General features: G+C 42.3%; 1 protein-coding gene across 2 annotated transcripts in view; it reads right to left on the minus strand.

Moving 5' to 3' along the window:
- LOC106582009 (raftlin) overlaps nt 1-15,579 on the minus strand; it is a 63,917-nt gene extending 48,338 nt beyond the window's left edge. Inside the window, exons 1-2 of one of the 2 annotated variants that reach the window (XM_014164651.2) lie at nt 15,044-15,579; nt 5,000-5,166 (exon numbers count right to left, since the gene is read on the minus strand). In XM_014164651.2, the coding sequence (XP_014020126.2) occupies nt 5,000-5,144 (145 nt within the window). In that variant the 5' untranslated portion in view covers nt 5,145-5,166; nt 15,044-15,579. The remainder of the gene's footprint in view (nt 1-4,999; nt 5,167-15,043) is intronic. The other variant, XM_014164643.2, reaches the window with a different exon arrangement.
- Nucleotides 15,580-17,608: the final 2,029 nt, after the last annotated feature.

The following is a 17,608-nucleotide window of genomic DNA, read 5'->3' on the forward strand; positions in this document are numbered from 1 at the left end:
CAAACAGCTCCAGAATGTCTGAAGCTCTACATTTGGTGGTTCATGGGAGAGAATGGCTGTAGGATAAGCAGTAAGTAGCATGGCAGTCTCGAGCTGTGCATGTCAATTATTAAGCAACATTTTTTGAATGACACCTGGAATCCCACTAACTGAATGAGAATGAAGATGAATGAAAAACAACTGTACATGTTCAGCTCTGTCATTTAAGTGTGCACATGCATACACTCTCAGTACATTCTGTATCTTGTCATTCCAATTGAAAGCTTTCACAGAAAACCAATGGTCTCATGAACCTTGAGATGAACATTCAACCAAGACTTTCTTTGAAAACAGAAATGTTCAAACCTAGCTGTCAGGAAGTGAGGTCAATATTCTCCAGAATGAGGACACTTCCTGTGAACGGTGAGCAACAACCCAATGCCTTCTTTATAAAGTCCAAAAATAGCCCTGAGAGGATACAATTTATCCTCTTTTTACAGCAGACAAATATCTTTGTTCCTCATTTGGGTTGTGTGAAGGCTGGGACAGAGGTGTTTCGTTAACATTGAGCTTGTTTACTCCTCTGCTAGCTATGCCTAGATTGCATTTCAACACAATCAATACTGTCATATTGGATCAGAGCAACAGGACAATAACACCCAATAAAGCTGTGAGGGGGCGTATAGGAGGTATTGTGTATCAGAGTAGCGGGAAGAGGATGGAAGCTAGGATAGAAAATGGGGTTGGTAAAAACAGGCACTCAAACACACACTCTTACAAATATATATATATATATATATATATACACACACACACACATAAACACATAATGCACACAGACCCCACACTCAGAAATCCCCACACATATCTAGAGAGAGAAAGAGAACTCTCCTGAAAGCTAAATAAGACAGGTTTATATCTGGGCTACCAGTAAAACCAAATCATGAACAGATTATTTGCCTCCACGAAGGAGAAGGAACATAATTGTCTGTACACATATTTCACATAGCAAATGAGGTTCCGTTCACCACAGAAGACAGACCCTTAGAAACAGTATTTGCAGAATAAGAAGAATTTCCTCCTGTAGAATCAAGGCTAATCTCAAACATATTGCCTCAGACACAGGCTCAGATATAGGATGTAGAGAGAGAGAGTGAGAGGGGGAGAGGAAGGAAATGTACAGAAATCTGCGTTTCCTGTTGATGAAAACGTTGTCAGCAGTTGCTCTTGTTTGAAGCCTAATGATTAGGAACCTGCTGAGTTTTACAATGTCAGACTTTTTAATGCTGCTCCAACACATTTTCTTTTCAAAACAATAGGCTGGTATTCGACTGCTTGAGCGGTCCAAAGCAAGAGTTAGGAACATTCAGCACTACATAGTAGCAATCATCTGTTGCTGTATGGACACCTGTACACTTATGCCTCCTGTGTCGAGAAACCTCAAAAGGTATTTACATGTGAAGTATTTACAGAATAGTTAAACTTACAGTTTATGACATACACTGAGTGTACAAAACATTATGAACACCTGCTCTTTCCATGACATAGACTGACCAGGTGAATGCTATGATCCCTTGTAATTTGCAATTTGTTAAATCCACTTCAATCAGTGTAGATTAAGGGGAGGTGACAGGTTAAATAGGGATTTTAAAGCCTTGAGACAACTGAGACATGGATTGTGTATGTGTGCCATTCAGAGGGTTAATGGGCTAGACAAAATATTTAAGTGCCTATGAACGGGCTATGGTAGTAGGTGGCAAGCGCACCGGTTTGCGCTCAAGAACTGCAACGCTGCTGGGTTTTTCATGCTCAACAGTTTCCTGTGTGGATCAAGAATGGTCCACCACCCAAAGGACATCCAGCCAACTTGACACAACTGTGGGAAGCATTTGCATCAACATGGGCCAGCATCCCTGTGGAACACTTTCGACACCTTGTAGAGTCCATGCCCCGATGAGTTGAAGCTGTTCTGAGGGCAACAGGAGGGTGCAACTCAATATTAGGAAGGTGTTCTTCATGTTTCGTACACTCAGTGTATTTGGTTACCGAGATTCAACTTGCTACCCAAAGCCATCCGTGGTTCATTGATTGATAGAGTATGCTAATCCGACCATTAACACCAGAGGTTTCCATCGCTATCATCTACATTCACACTTTAAGGCGGATGTGCATCCTACATGTGCATGTCTTGGAATAGAAAATATCCATAATCATTAGGCCTACAGGCTCATTCATTTGTTATACCTCTAATGTTACGGTTAGGGGGTATAAAGTCATCTGATCCTAGATCTGTGGTTGGTGTCAACTTCTACCCTAAGCGTGTCTTTTCTGTTTCTACATTATAAACAATATGTTGGATGGAATCGAGCCATGCAAACACCTCACCCATGCAGTGAGAATATAATGGAAATCTAATGTAAAACCTGATGACCGTGAATTCACTTCAATGTCGTTTCCCCGAGAACCGACCGCGGTTCAATTCTCCCTCTCGGAGTGGTGAACTGGGATAAATTCTGGCTCCCAGCATCCAGGGGTTAATCTCCACTCAGAACACACTACGGTGTTCAAAAATTCCACTGACCTCTCATTTCCGTGCTCCATATTCCTGCTTCCGATCAGAGCACAGGCGGAACGCCGCTGCTTCTACACGTCAGTCACACGGAGCGGTGAGAAAAGCTTATATTAACAAGAGGACTTCAGGCTCTGGGGGTTTTGCATATAAATAATGTGTCTGGAGCCAAGATGAAATCAAATGGTGTGTGCGTGCGTGTGTGTCTGTCAGCTGGATTTGATTTCAAGACTAACATAAGTGTGTTTTCAATTTTTCATCCTCTTGACATTTTAAATATTTGAAATCACAGTTTTGGAAATAAAATACGTGCCAAGCACTCCGAGACCCTTTCTCTGTATGTACGGTGAGATGGCTTCTTTCCACACCGGTTAGCACAGCCCTCGGCTTATCCTTTCCCTATGGGGTCATGGTGTTAATATCAAATCATTCTCTGTTTCAAAGCCATTTTCTGAGGTAAATGAAATGTAGCAACATGGCCGTGTTCGTGAATGTGTGCAATAAACTGACATAAAACATGGGGTTATAGCTTGCTAGCTAAGGCTGCCTGGTATTTACAGTGGCAGTTTATTAAAAGCTCATGACACATTGCTCTTCATATCTTGGTCGGGTCTTTATGTGGTTCAACATGGCCCCTAATCATTTGGTCATTTATCTAAGGGCCGCCTTCACATATCCCCTTATTATCCTGATTCTGGAGCATATGGTACCCTGATCCGCGCTATAAAGCATGTGTGAAACCCAAAAGATCCTGGACCTGTGTGAGTAGCGGGTCCAAGACCCAGAACCAGAGTATCAGATATTGTGACACGGCAGCGTGAGTTGTGTGGAACTTTTTTGCCCGTTGAAAACAAGCTAGCTCGCTAACGTTATGTAAAATGTGCATCTTGAAACTGTTATTTTCAGGTCTTGTGAAAGCAAAACGCATTCTGTAGAACTCTTACCAAATGCTCCAGGACACCGAACCAGGGTACCAAATTTCATATGTGAAAACCCCCTAAAAGTAACTGGCGGCGCTATATGCTAACTGTTTTAGAGATACATTGAGCTATGGACATGATTGGAAACAAATAAACAAGAACATTTAAATCTTCCTAATGTCCTAATTTTCTCCTCAATTCTCATAGTTAACTAAACGATTTGATTAGTTGAAAGAGTTTTGTTAGAGCCTGTTGCTGAGACCAAAACACTTTTTAGAACAATAAAGCATGAACCTGGATACACAGAGGCCACATTTACATTACAACTTGGAATAAACAGGCTAGTTAGTATATACAGCCATGAGTACGTATAGTGCACTTCTGTGATCATATTAAATGTTGTGTATTTTCTAGGAAACAGCACTAACAGTGGCAGGAACAGTGGAACTTACCTGTAGCCTAGTCACATGCCTGGTACAATAGAATTACATACAGTAAGTTATCCCCCAACAGTTACCCTGGAAAACTGTTTCGGTAATGTAAGGATTTTCAGACAGTCCCAAACACTACAGGGACGCAACTACAGACTCAATATAGTCCTAGGAGACAAACAGGCACAGCTTTAAAAAAAAGAGCGAGGCAGAGAACTGAGAAAGAGCGAGAGAGACTGACAGACACAGTGGGAGAGCAAGAGCGCGGGAGAGACAGAGAAAGAGAGAGAGACGCACGCATACAGCCCCAGACACCCAGATGGTGTATCTTAGTACCCATTCTCTCCCCGTCAGAGTGACTCGCTAATGGACTGTCACAGGCGACGCACAGCACACTACATCTCCCAGCTTCTCCCAGCTCCAGAGGACTGCATCTCCCACCAGCCCACCCCCATTCATACTGTTTGAACTGTAACTTCTCTTGAAGGGAAATAAAAGTGATGCCTATATTTAGCCCCAGCTTCCATAGGTCCCGCCCCTGAGCAATGAGCAGAGCAGGTCTCAGGAAGCAACACCCACCTTGCATCTCATAAACACCTCAAATTGCAACAAGAAAGGCCTCTGTTGCCTGGGGGTGTGTGAGGGAGTCTATTATGGTGGGGAAATGTATTTCCATCTAACGATGTGAGAGGTGGAGAACGTGTTCTGTGGTTGTCAGTTTTATGTCTGGTACTGAACTTAAACAATATATATATATTTTTTAACCTTTATTTAAGTAGGCAAGTCAGTTAAGAACAAATCCTTATTTACAATGACGGCCTAGGAACAGTGGGTTAACTGCCTTGTTCAGGGGCAGAACGACAGATTTGTACCTTGTCAGCTCGGGGATTCGATCTAGCAACCTTTCGTTTACTGGCCCAATGCTCTAACCACTAGGCTACCTGCCACCCCTAATAATATGATAGTTAGGGATATCTTTGGTGTGTAAAAAGAGAGTTGGAGAACATTATAATTTTGTATTCTTACTGTAACAGTGACTAATACATTTTCAAATGGCTTAGAAATAACCAGTAAATTCTCTGAAAAGTTGCATGTCTTACCGCCTTTCCCTACGAGGAAGTCAACGTATTGGTATGTGTAGGCTACGCCAACCTTGGTCTCCACCTGTGGTCTCTTCAGGGTGGAGTAGATCTTCCCTGGACTGCTCTCCTCTGATGGCTTCAGCTTCCTCAGTCCACAGCCCATCTCCCCAGAGTGTGTATGGACCCTACATAGGGAATAGATGGGGCAGAATGAGGTTCTGTAAGAATCTGTGTGTGTGTGTGTGTGTGTGTGTGTGTATGTGTGTAATAATAATAATAACAATAATATTAATAATGTGGGTTCTTATATTTGTCCTATTTCACACATGTACTAGTGTTAATTAATACACGTGTGAATTGGAAATGTGTTTTTTTGCATATCCCAACTCCCCCTGAGACACCCTCGAAGAGTGGGGTCATGGCCAGGGTCTGCTATCACCTTGTTGGCTCAGATTTAAACTAGCAACCTTTTGGTTACTAGCCCAATGCTCTAACTGCTAGGCTACCTGATACCCGTGTGTGTGTGAAACTGGACACCAGTCCCCAAAGCATAGAACATGTCCAATTTAGGGAGAGATGGATTAATCTCTCGATCACACACACACCCCTCACGTACGGGGCCCCAAGGGAGTCTCAGAGGGAAAACCAATAAAGAAAAACATGCTGGATAAGTGGCTCCAAATAAATAAATAAATAAATAAATAAAAAGGGCATAAATGAGCTTGATTTTTCATGGGTTCCGGAGCCCTCTTTCCCTGGGGGACAAATTAACAGAGACAACCATGAAAGACTACGGGAAAGAGCCTCTAAAGAGCCTGTGCACCGGGCGTCACACAAATTGCTTGTGACAGTGGTGCTGCATCTCCATTGGCTCAGGCTGGCACAGGTAATATCCCATTGTACTCTGCTGATTAAACCCGGGAGGGTGGGATGGTGGTCCAGGGGGCACCGGCCCCCCAGCTGATGAGGAACGCACTTTATTATGTTCCCCTCTAATTATACACCGTTCCGGGCTCCGCCTGCGTACTAATCCAAGAGGCCGTGGTGGAGATAGGAGGGGGGGGTGAACCGGTGCTCTGTTAATGAGGTGAGCAGGAAGAATGAAAAGGTGAGAATCAATCAAGGGAAAAAGAGGAAATGGGTAGCGGGTTGGAGATTGTTCGTTAGAGAGACGAGTTAGGTAATGCATGGCAAGTAGAGTCTGGAGAGAGAGGCCACTGTAATTAGACCCTGTTGAATAGAAGTGACAAGAAGGGGGAGATGGCAGAGATTCAAACGTGTTGTGGAAGACAGTGGCTCTCATGACAACACCTACATAGATATCCGTGTTTGTATTATGGAACGAAATGTGCATATCATCTATAATCTTCATGTCTCTTTTTGATCAATTTCATGAGTGTGCATAAAATGTATAATTTATAACATTACAAGCAATGGCTTTCAAGTCAATACAAGCAGCGGCATACTGCAGTTTTATAGACCATCTCATACTATTCTACAAATGTTGCAATGAGGCTGAGAGAATTTAGCATTTTTTAAGCAAATGTCCTGCTATTCTACACATTTTGCCATGAGTCAGAGAATTCAGCAGTTTTACAGCTTATTTCCTGTCATTCTAAACCATTTTGCCATGGCTTATGACCTGCCTTGCGGGGGCTGCAGGGCGTGTAGTACGCCAGTGAATACAAGGAACAGGATCTGATGTTTTGTATTTTGGAAAATATGTTTCAAAGACGTTTTAAAATTGGATTTAAATGTTTAAAATAGAGCTCAGTGAGTCATCTCTGGGAATTGTGTAATTTCTGCCTCAGTTCTCAAATCAAGAGCACACATTTCAAAGCCAAAAGAAACAACAAAAAAAACTGATCTTCCATTTCCCTAAAAGTGTTCAATTTCTCCTAAACAGCCCCCCTGGACTGGACTAAAGCAACTCGGCTCAATGACATCAACATTTTTCTGTCATCAAAGAAAACAGGCAAATACTACAGTAAAATATCCATAGTTTTTAATATTCTCTCTTTCACCTCAGATGTGCTCTGCTCTGTTTAAGTTCCAGTGAACTCCGGAGAGAGGCTCCACGATGTAGTGTACAGGAGAGGCAGAAGTCTGAACAAAAGTATAAGAGAGAAAAACAATGGGCTGAACATTTTAGAAAAACGGAGGGGCTCTTATTTGTATAGCTCCTGGAGGCCGACGGGGGGAGCGAGGCGAGCCCGGGTATTTTTAGAGTTGACAGCGGAAGTGTGAGATGTTTATGATTTTCAGAGTGACTGTTTTCCCTCTCAAACTTCTCCTCAGAGTCGAGGTGCATGTTCTGAGCACGCTCTGTCTGAGCTCTGACTCCACAGGCCCGCTTTGGTTAATCTCCTCTGAGTTTTAGACTGACAGCGAGGGAGTTTGGGTTACACCAACAGTCTAAACAGAAAAACAGAAAGGCATTGATCCTTTGCTGAATTAGTAACGATCGGTTCACCGTTTCTTTCCTTCTTTTGTTTGGAGTTAATGTCATTTGAGGTTTTACTCGATAAGACTTTGTAAGGCAAGATGTTAGAAGTCAAAGGGGTTTGTTGTTACAGGTTGTACTTTTATAGGACAGATATATACTGAACAAAATATAAACGCAACCTGCAACAATTTCAATGATTTTACAGTTCATGTAAGGAAATCAGTCAACTAAAATAAATTCATTAGGCCCTAAGCTATGGATTTCACATGACCGGGAATACATATGCATCTGTTGGTCACAGATACCTTCATAAAAAAAAGATAGGGGCGTGGATCAGAAAACCAGTCATTATATGGTGTGACCACCATTTGTTTCATACAGCGCATCTCCTTGGCATAGAGTTGATCAGGCTGTTGATTGTGGTCTGGAACACGCTGTGGTAAATGTCGATCCAGAGCATCCCAAACATGCTAAATGGGTGACATGTCTGGTGAGTATGCAGACCATAAAATAATTGGAGTGATGGCGGCAGATATATGGCACGACAATGGGCCTTGGGATCTTGTCACCGTACCTCTGTGCATTCAAATTGCCATCGATAAAATGCAATTGTGTTCATTGTCCGTAGCTTATGCCTGCCTATACCATAACCCCACCTCCATCATTGGACACTCTGATCACAACGTTGACATCAGCAAATATCGCTGGCTCATACCACGCCATACTGCCAACTGCCCGGTACAGTTGAAACCGGGATTCATCCACAAAGAGCACACTTCTCCAGCATGCCAGTGGCTATCGATGGTGAGGAGTTGCCCACTGCAGTCAGGTCAAGACCCTGGTGAGGAAGATGTGCACGCAGTTGAGCTTCCCTGAGACGGTTTCTGACAGTTTGAGCAGAAATGATTTGGTTATGCAAACCAACAGTTTCATCAGCTGTCCGGGTGGCTGGTCTCAGACCATGCATTGTTGGTTAAGGTCTTGTAAGTAAACATTGCACAGTAAGGTCTACACCAGGGTCCAGTCCTCGAGGGCCTGATTTGTGTCACAGTTTTGCCCCAGGCCCAGCTAACACACCTGATTCCAGTAATCACCTAATCATGATCTTCAATTTAGAATGCAATTTGATTAAATCAGCTGCGTTTGCTATGGACGGTGAAAAAGTGTGACACCAATCAGGCCCCCGAGGCCTGAAGTTTCCCACCCCTGATCTACACCTTCGGCGCATGTGACAAATAAAATTTGATACAAAGAAGCCGGATGTGGAGGTCCTGGGCTGGCGTGGTTACACATGGTCTGCGGTTGTGAGGCCGGTTGGACGTACTGCCAAATTCTATAAAACGACATTGAGGCGGCTTACGGAAGAGAAATGAACATTCAATTATCTGGCAACAGCTCTGGTGGACATTTCTGCAGTCAGCAAGCCAATTGCACACTCCCTAAAAACTTGAGACATCTGTGGCATTGTGTTGTGTGACAAAACTGCACATTTTAGAGTGGCCTTTTATTGTCCCCAGCACAAGGTGCACCTGTGTAATGATCATGCTGTTTGATCAGCTTCTTGATATGTCACACCTGTCAGGTGGATGGATTATCTTAGCAAAGGATAAACACTCACTAACAGGGAAATAAGCTTTTTGTGCGTATGGAACATTTCTAGGATATTTTATTTCAGCTCATGAAACATGGGACCAACACTTTACATGTTGTATTTATATTTTTGTTCAGTGTAGAAGGTCACGTTTGTTAGCCATGAACCTGTTTGGTTCCTAAACGGACCTATTTTGTATCTTCTACCCAATTTCAGCCTCACAAGATACTTTTCATGTACACATGGATGTTGTATTGTAAATATGTGATAGTGGAGCACTGGCCTGAGAGAAACACACTAAATGTATTGGGTAAAGTGTTATGAAATGTAATTTTTTAACTGTATGTAGTTGTCTTAATGGTGCTGGACCCCAGGAAGAGTAACTGCTGCCAAGACAGCAGCTAAGATGGATCCTTAATAAATGTCAAATTCAATAGTTAAACATCCTTCATAACCACCAGCTTCTCCACAGTTGCTTAGCACAGGATTTATGTTATATCTGCATGGGAGGAAACATCTTACATGAGCTAATAATGTATGATGATTCTGTAAAAAACGATTTGGTTGGATATTGCCAAATATGGTCAACAAAATAACAAGAGTGATGATTCATTGTCTTTCCATAATGCTATCTAATAATAAAATAATTTGTCTTCTTGGAAGTGTCATATAAAGATACAAATCTTGAGGACAAAGCTCAGCTTGTTATGAAAAGATCTCTTTGGACAAGAAAGGATTAGAGCAGTGGTCACCAACCGGTCGATCGGATTCTAAGTTGATCACCAAACATTTCTGTAAAAACCCAACACTAAAGCCTTGTGTTCCTATTTTCTACATGTGTTTTGCGCCGTTGCCGGTAGGCGCACAGTGATTCAGCAGCCCTAGTGCCGGGAAGTCTGAAGGTAGAAATCAAGTGCACCTATAGACCTAATCGCTGACCAATCAGATAGCTCAGATAACCGTGTCTGCACAGTTTCCTCGAGCCATAGACTGTAAAAAGAAGCCTCGAACAAGCAGCAAAGTTGGTACTCTTGAGATTTCAAAACTTTCAAAACCAACAAATACAGCAAAGAGCTGCTGACTAAGTTCATGTTTATTCAGCACTGTCAAAACTTTGTTCAACACTTTTGTCACATGCGCGTGCTCCATACTTCCACTCATGCTACAACCAGCACTGCAGCTGCAATGAATGAGTATAATGTTAGAAAAGTGTTCCAATAAGCTTGTGTTGTTATTATTAGCGGCTTGTCGTTTTTAATACGAGGAATATTTCACTTTCTCTGGTCATAGGAATAACATGAATTGGTGTATGAGGCAAAAATAATGCAGTGTGGACTTGAGTTTCGCCATCAGCTGGAAGACTGTCTCCTTTTCTCAGTGGAGGGATGGAGAGCAGAGGTCGATGAGTCGGGTGAGGCAGCATCACCGCTGCTCCTTCCCTCCCTCCCCTCAGACTGACCTTCAGTCCAGTAATTAAAAAATATTAAAAAATATAAACAAATGATCATGCTCACTTTGCTGTGCCTCATAAGTAACACAACAAATGATCTACTACCAGTGTGATCATATACCTAATTTTAAATATCATTCCAAAATGGTCTGAGAAGAACAACATTGGCAGGGTAATTCAAGCATAGCCAATATGCAGTGACAATGTATTGGGCCTATAGCTTACTGCACAAACCTCGATGCTACAGAACTGTTTTAATTGGGTAATGTTGCATAGGCTTACATTATTTAAGTCATGTTTAAAAAAAAAAAATCTGAGTGGTAGATCTCGGCTTGTATTTTGACTTAGAAAGTGATCTTGACTCAGAAAAGGTTGGTGACCACTGGATTTGAGGAAGAGTTAGCCATCTCCAAACTTAAAGGGGGGCTGAACTTCCTGATTTGGCCTTGTTTTTCAGCTTGGTCATTAAGAAATGCAGTGAAGGCAAACAAGAGTTGTCTTGGGGGGGTGTCTCTTCTGTGTTTGTTCGCATGTGGCAAGTTTATGTACATTCACTCTGCCAAAACACTGCACAGTTAGTCACTCATCCGTCTAAATAACTTGAAATAGTCTAATCAGGTCTTCTGTCTTGAAGTCGCCTAGGCTAGCTAGTGCTAGCTAACTTCTTTCGCCAATTAGCTTCAGCCGGCTGGTTTGCAACTGTGGCAAAGTTGACATTGGACAGCCTAGCTCTGGGGCTAGTTAGGGACTGTCAATAACTTACGCAATGCAAATGGTACAATATTTTAATGTTGCAAATATTTTAGTTCTCATTAAATGCTTTCAATTTTTGTATTTCTAAAATGTATAGTTGACATTTTAAAATATTGTCCCATGTACAGTAAATTGGGTAATTTACTACGGGTCCCTAACTAGCCCCATAGGGATATCGAACGTCAAACCAAATTGACCAAGGGCATTACGATCAGATCACATGCAGCTGTGCCTCAAAATGATGATTACTTGGGTGCTGCCAGCTGTGGGCAGGGTTGAAATGTATCCAACCCAAAGGAGATTGACAGTACCCTTCATTCCATGACGTACCAATTTTTTCCTATCATCTCACAAATCTCTGTTTTGGACGAGACTGACTTTACGACCAAAATGATCCCATTTACACTTTGTAGTCAATTTTCACAATCAAATAAATGTTTGACTCCCATCGATGCCACATAGGCAGTTTCCAAGTTGCTTTTCAGGGGCAGTCGCTCTTTAAAACACGGCCATCTCTTACATTGCCCCCGTCTCTGCCCCCGGACTTCTGCCTGTGTCTACCACATTAACTCCGATTACACCGGTTCTTCAATGTGACAAATAAAGCAGTTCTTGCACAAGGCACAGTTTCCTGGCAGCTGTTGTGTTGTCCACTCAGGAGGGAGAGTGCTCTCAGGGGCCCGGAGAAGGGCCATTCCCTGTTTGGACATCCTTCCTTCCTTGGCTCCTCACCTGGGCGGGACAGTGACAAGGAGGATAGGAGCAAGGGGCCCAACAGAGGAAAAACAGAGGTGGGCTGGGATTTAGGTTGTGTTGGTGACCATACTACAACAACAAAAACAATTAGACCAGTGCTAATATTACATAGCTTGAAAGCCCTGTAGTTAAGATGAAAACAATGACCATAACGTATTCCCAAATACTGGGCCTTCTCTGAAAACTGGAATAGCTTTTTTGAAAACCCACAGCTAGACACAGTTTATTACATTCAATTGAAATCTCCAAGGACAAGACATAATGACACATATAAAGAAAGAGCCTTGCTGAAAGATGAGGGGAGATAAGTGCTGGTAAAAACAGAGCGTAGTAAACAAGCGTCTGCTTGAGCCTCTCCAGTGCTTCAAGGCTGAGTGTCCTGGTTGGCCCGGTGGTTGGTTCTCTCTGGTTCCAGCCAAGCCATCCCTCTATCGTCTCAAGGCCTGGGCACAGCCGGCTACACATGCTGCACCCAGACACACATACTGTAGGGAGCTATTGCCATGGGAACCAGCCCCTTTAGAACTACTTCCCCTCTCAGGAGAATAATAGACACCAATATCTCTATTTTCCTCTCTCCAAGGGCTAAGCTCTCATCTCTCCCTTCTCCCTTCTCTTTCTCTCACTGCCTGTAAGGTCTTCTCTCTAATTTCCTCCCAGTCTCTGACTTTCAGTTCTGTATTTTGCATTTGCTGTGTTTGACAGTCATTATCTTGATAAAGTATGTATAATCTGATCTATTCACACGGGCTTTATACAATACTCTGAACTCAACACATTTCTAAATCTATCCTGGGTAAACATAGCAAATGGATGAGTCCGATCATGGCCAAAGTGAATGGCACACAGCAAGAAGGAAAATAACTATGTGAAAGAGGAACCGCCGGTTGATAATAGAAACATGAATTATTTGGTCATATTCTATTTCTCAAAACATAGGGATAAAGATTTCAAGGAACGATTCATTGGTTTTCATGCGAACTTTCTGGAGGCAGGGCATTTTTTTTTATTACAGCCAACTGAAGCCAAGTTTTGCTTTTCAGATACAGTATCGACAAGTCCTTGAACATCACTTGATCAATACTGCTGCAATTCTTGACCACCCAGTCAATTTTCCTTTGAGAAATACAGTATCAAAGGGGAGTTTTCTTCCTCGCTTAGCCACTGCAAAACAAGTGAATACTGGATACCACCATGTTTTCCTTCTAGCAAAGGGACTTCTCTTAATATCCATTCTTAGTCATTTAAGGCTATGCCAAAGGCTTGAATAAATTGGTCTCTTCAAAAGCTCATCCCTAAAGAAAGAAAAAGGAACAATCTTTGCCACAGATCATGTACCCAAGCATTTCAAAGGATATAGATGTGATGCTTATGCAAGAGTATAATCCACTTAGACTGTCATCGCTGTCAGGAGAAGTGCAAAGAATTACCTGTCATCTTTCAGCAAGTAATCAGGCTAAGCTGTTTACCCAAAAGGCCTAAAATACAGTGGGTAGGTACTTGTAGGGAGGCACATAGGGATAAATACGGTATGTGTGGGATTGTGTGTGTAGAATCTTTCAATATGGAAATATTATTTCAGTAATTCTCAGTTTTGGTTCTTGTTTAAACTATGTTTTATTGGAAGATAGAACTAGGTTCAAGTACTTTACTGTAAAATGCAGTAAACTTGTAGACTAGTGGTCAACGTTTTCCCTTTTCCCTCTGTGAATGTTTGCACTGTACATGCTGTGGAGAGTAGAACATCAATGAAGGTTTAAAATCAAGCAAGACTCGTCAATTCAATTCAAGCCAATTCAATTCAAATTCAACTCAGTAGCAGAGAAATCTATACACCTTGGTCCGGTAGCAAACATATGGGAACTGGATTAAAATGGAAGTTTGAACTTCAACGCAGCTGGACGACTGAAGTCAATTTTCAGAAATTCTGTAAACATGAACAACTTTATGAATCACACAATAGTGAGTTCCTACTATGTAGGCCTTATAGATTATATCAGGCGAGTATTCAATGTGACAACGTAACTATATCATGAAGCTGTTTCTGCTCCGGCTCCCTCGCTTCACCTTTTGCCCCATCTATTATTTTCTGTTTCAAATGAGGCCTACAGTATGGAGCATTTACCACAATGACTTTCCCATTCAGAGCTGGCAAGTTATATTTGGGTTGTGGCTAGTCTGATGCAGTAATTTGGGGGTTCCTGGTGAAAAGTGTTTCCCTGTGTGTGTGTGTGTGTGTGTGTGTGTGTGTGTGCTAGCTCGTGACCCAGCAACAATAAAGGGTTAACAGCCCAGCCCTCACAACCCACCAGCTGGTAATGATTAACAGTTCACTCAAACAGCACTCACAGAACTCTCTCTCTTCCTCACTCACTCACTCCTCTCTCTCTTCCTCACTCCCTCCCTCCCTCTCTCTCTCTCTCTCTCTCATTCCTTCTTACTCTTCCTGTCTGTGTGCATTTCTCTCATGCCCTCTTCTTTCTCCCAACCTCTTATCCCTTCTCACATCCTTCAACTCTCTACTTTGTCCCTCCCTCACACTGGCAAACACTCTCACTCTCTCTCTCCAGTAGAGGCTAAGGTTAAATACTGTATGTCAAGCACATCTTGAATTACCATCAGGGTTCAGTGATTGGAGCCAGGTAGACATTTCTGGCATTCTCACCCCTCTGGTGCCGCACATGTGACTTCAAACCAACCAGCTCATTGATCTGCATGATTACTGCTCTGAGCATGAACGGGTGTTTATGTGTGTGTGTGTATAGGAGGAGTGTGGGTTGGTGATCAGGAGTTTCTTGTAAGACATTGCACACAAGCCAAACTTGTGGCTTGCGGCATCCCTTGACTGATACATGCATCCTCATTAATCTGCCTCTGAACGGTTGTTACGCTATAAACAACTAGAACACTAAGTTGTCTGTGACTTCTGTCCAAAGAGTTGTACAGTCTGTCTTTATCAGTGTCTTTTCCTATCGGCTACATATTTATTTTCTCAAGCCTTAAGAAATAAGGATGTAGACTAGCGGTAAACACATGCAAGTTAAAGTAGAAAGAAGAGGGAGTTACCTGATCAGAAGCTGTTGACTACAGGAGTTGGAAAGTTCGCTATTGAGATCAAGAGAAAGCCACTGGAACGGCTCCTCGAACAAACACACACATTCTACTGACAGGAGAACAGCGCAACAGTCCACGCTCAGATCCTCTGCGATTCTTCACTCAGGTCCTGCCGATACAGCTCTAACTGAGGCTTTCAGGTCAAAGAGGGGAAAAAAGACAGCGAGAAGACACAAATCTGGATGGGATCAGTAGCTCCGCGGGCTTGTTCTATCCTCGCTAGACACTAGCTAACCGTGCGCAGCAAACACTAAGAGCGTGTGCGTTTAGGTCATGCTCAAAGTATGCATCGGCTATGTACTGCAAGCTCAGGGAAACCACATCCTGTCACATATCAACCTCTCTTTCTCTCTCTCTCTCTCTCTCTCTCTCGTGATTGTCTGACCCAACCTCTGTTCGGCGCAGCCCCTCCACCCCTCTATCTTTCCCTCTCCCTCTCTTTCACTCACTCAAGGCTTCTCCGAGAGCCGCACCAGTTCCAGTCTACTGACTGAAGAATCCATCTGAGCATGTGGCTGGGGGAAAGACAGAGGGCGAAAGGGAAGGAGGGAGAAGTGGGAAATGCCAGGGAGAGAGAGCGAAATGAAGAGAGGTGAGGAAGCAAGAACGGGTGTACAAGGAGTAAAAGTGGAAAAAGAGACAGAAGGATGGAAAATAAAAATTGTAATTTAAAAGAGAGATATAATATATTATACATACTAGTATATTCCTTGAGAATTTGGTGGGGTTGACTATGGGTAGGGTACAGGGTGTGAGGATGTTTTGGTGGGTAAGTTGTGTCAGCACTTCTGTGGTGACTATACATATTTAATACGGCCCTGTCGAGGCCCCCTATAGCTGCATATGCATTATTCACACCAGTCTGTGAGAGGGACCACTGCTCTGGAGATAGGTGACTGACACAGAAACCCATGATTTTCACAGTACCGAACATTGAAGCAAAACAACACTGGAAGGTGATTGCAACATAACATGGAAGTCATTCTTCATGTAGGTGCAGTGGTGGAATAAGTACCCAATTGTCAAACTTGAGTAAAAGTAAAGCTCATTTAATAGAAAAAAGTGAGTCACCCAGTAAAATATTACTTTGGTAAAAGTCTAAAAGTATTTGGTTTTTATACTTAAGTATCAACATTAAATGTTGCTAAAATATACTTAAGTATCAAAAGTAAAAGTATAAATAATTTCAAATTCCTTATAAAAACCAGATGGCACAATGTGTTTTTTATATTTACAGATAGCCAGATACTCAACAACAACACTCACTTTGCAAATAAAGCATTTGTGTTCAGTGAGTCCGCCAGATCAGAGGCAGTAGAGATGACCAGGCGTGTTCTGTTGATAAGTGTGTGAATTTGACAATTTTCCTGTCCAGCTAAGCATTCAAAATGTAACGAGTACTTTTAGGTGTCAGGTAAAATGTACGGAGTAAAAAGTACATCGTATTCTTTAGGAGTGTAGTGAAGTAAAAATAAAAGTTGTCCAAAATATAAATAGTAAAGTACAGATACCCCCAAAAACGACTGAAGTAGTACTTTAAAGCATATTTACTTAAGTACTTTACACCACTGTGCAGGTGGATGGGACAGATCAATTATGGGAGGTCAGCATCGGGTCTGCTGGGTACATGTGGGCTCTTGCATCATTGAGGAAACTATTTTCTCCTGGAGCAGCAAAAACATTGCTGGACAGTTCAGATATTGCCACCAGAATTGGCTACACACTGTTGTCTGAGTATTTTGTGTCTGAGTATTTGAGATGAAACCAATGCTTTTCCAATGGGAGTCATCAGTTAACGAATGAGATGGTCCATCTTTTGATGGCGGCGAATCGTCTGAAAATAGTTGTCTTGAGTTGTACTTTTGACGGACAATGATGTACGTCATGTACGATTCCATCCGTATTTGTGTGTCTCAGTGTGTCTCTGGCCTAATTGCTGAAATAAAGACCAGAGGCAATGCCTTGAGAAAGATGCCATTGCCCTGGAGAAGTCAGTAGAAAAGGGGAGCTTACATTGAAGGCAGAAATCACAAGGAATCTCACGTTTATCACAAGTGAGTCATCACATTTGAGCTGACAAATTGGCTGAGAAGCATTCCTTTGTCCAACTAGATGACAAATTTGGCATTCAAGATTCTGCTCTAAAATGTCCTTTGCGTTACTCATTGGAAATGTTATCAATAAACACATGTATTTTCCTTGCCCTGCATGCTGTGCAGATGATAGCCTCATGATTCTCTTGGTCATAACAAGCTTATGAACATGTCAGAACTCTCTCAATTGTTGTTAAAAATAGCTTGTGTTACCTTTGATCATGGCCTGACATTTGAAAACCGCATGAAAAGCATATCCATGACAGCATACTTCCATCCCAAGGAACATTTATAGAAATACATTACATACAGTTGAAGTCAGAAGTTTACATACACCTTAGCCATATACATTTAAACTCCGTTTTTCACAATTCCTGACATTTAATCCTAGTACAAAATTCCCTGTCTTAGGTCAGTTAGGATC

This window comes from Salmo salar, chromosome ssa02, assembly GCF_905237065.1.
Source record: "Salmo salar chromosome ssa02, Ssal_v3.1, whole genome shotgun sequence".
Lineage (NCBI taxonomy): Eukaryota > Metazoa > Chordata > Actinopteri > Salmoniformes > Salmonidae > Salmo > Salmo salar.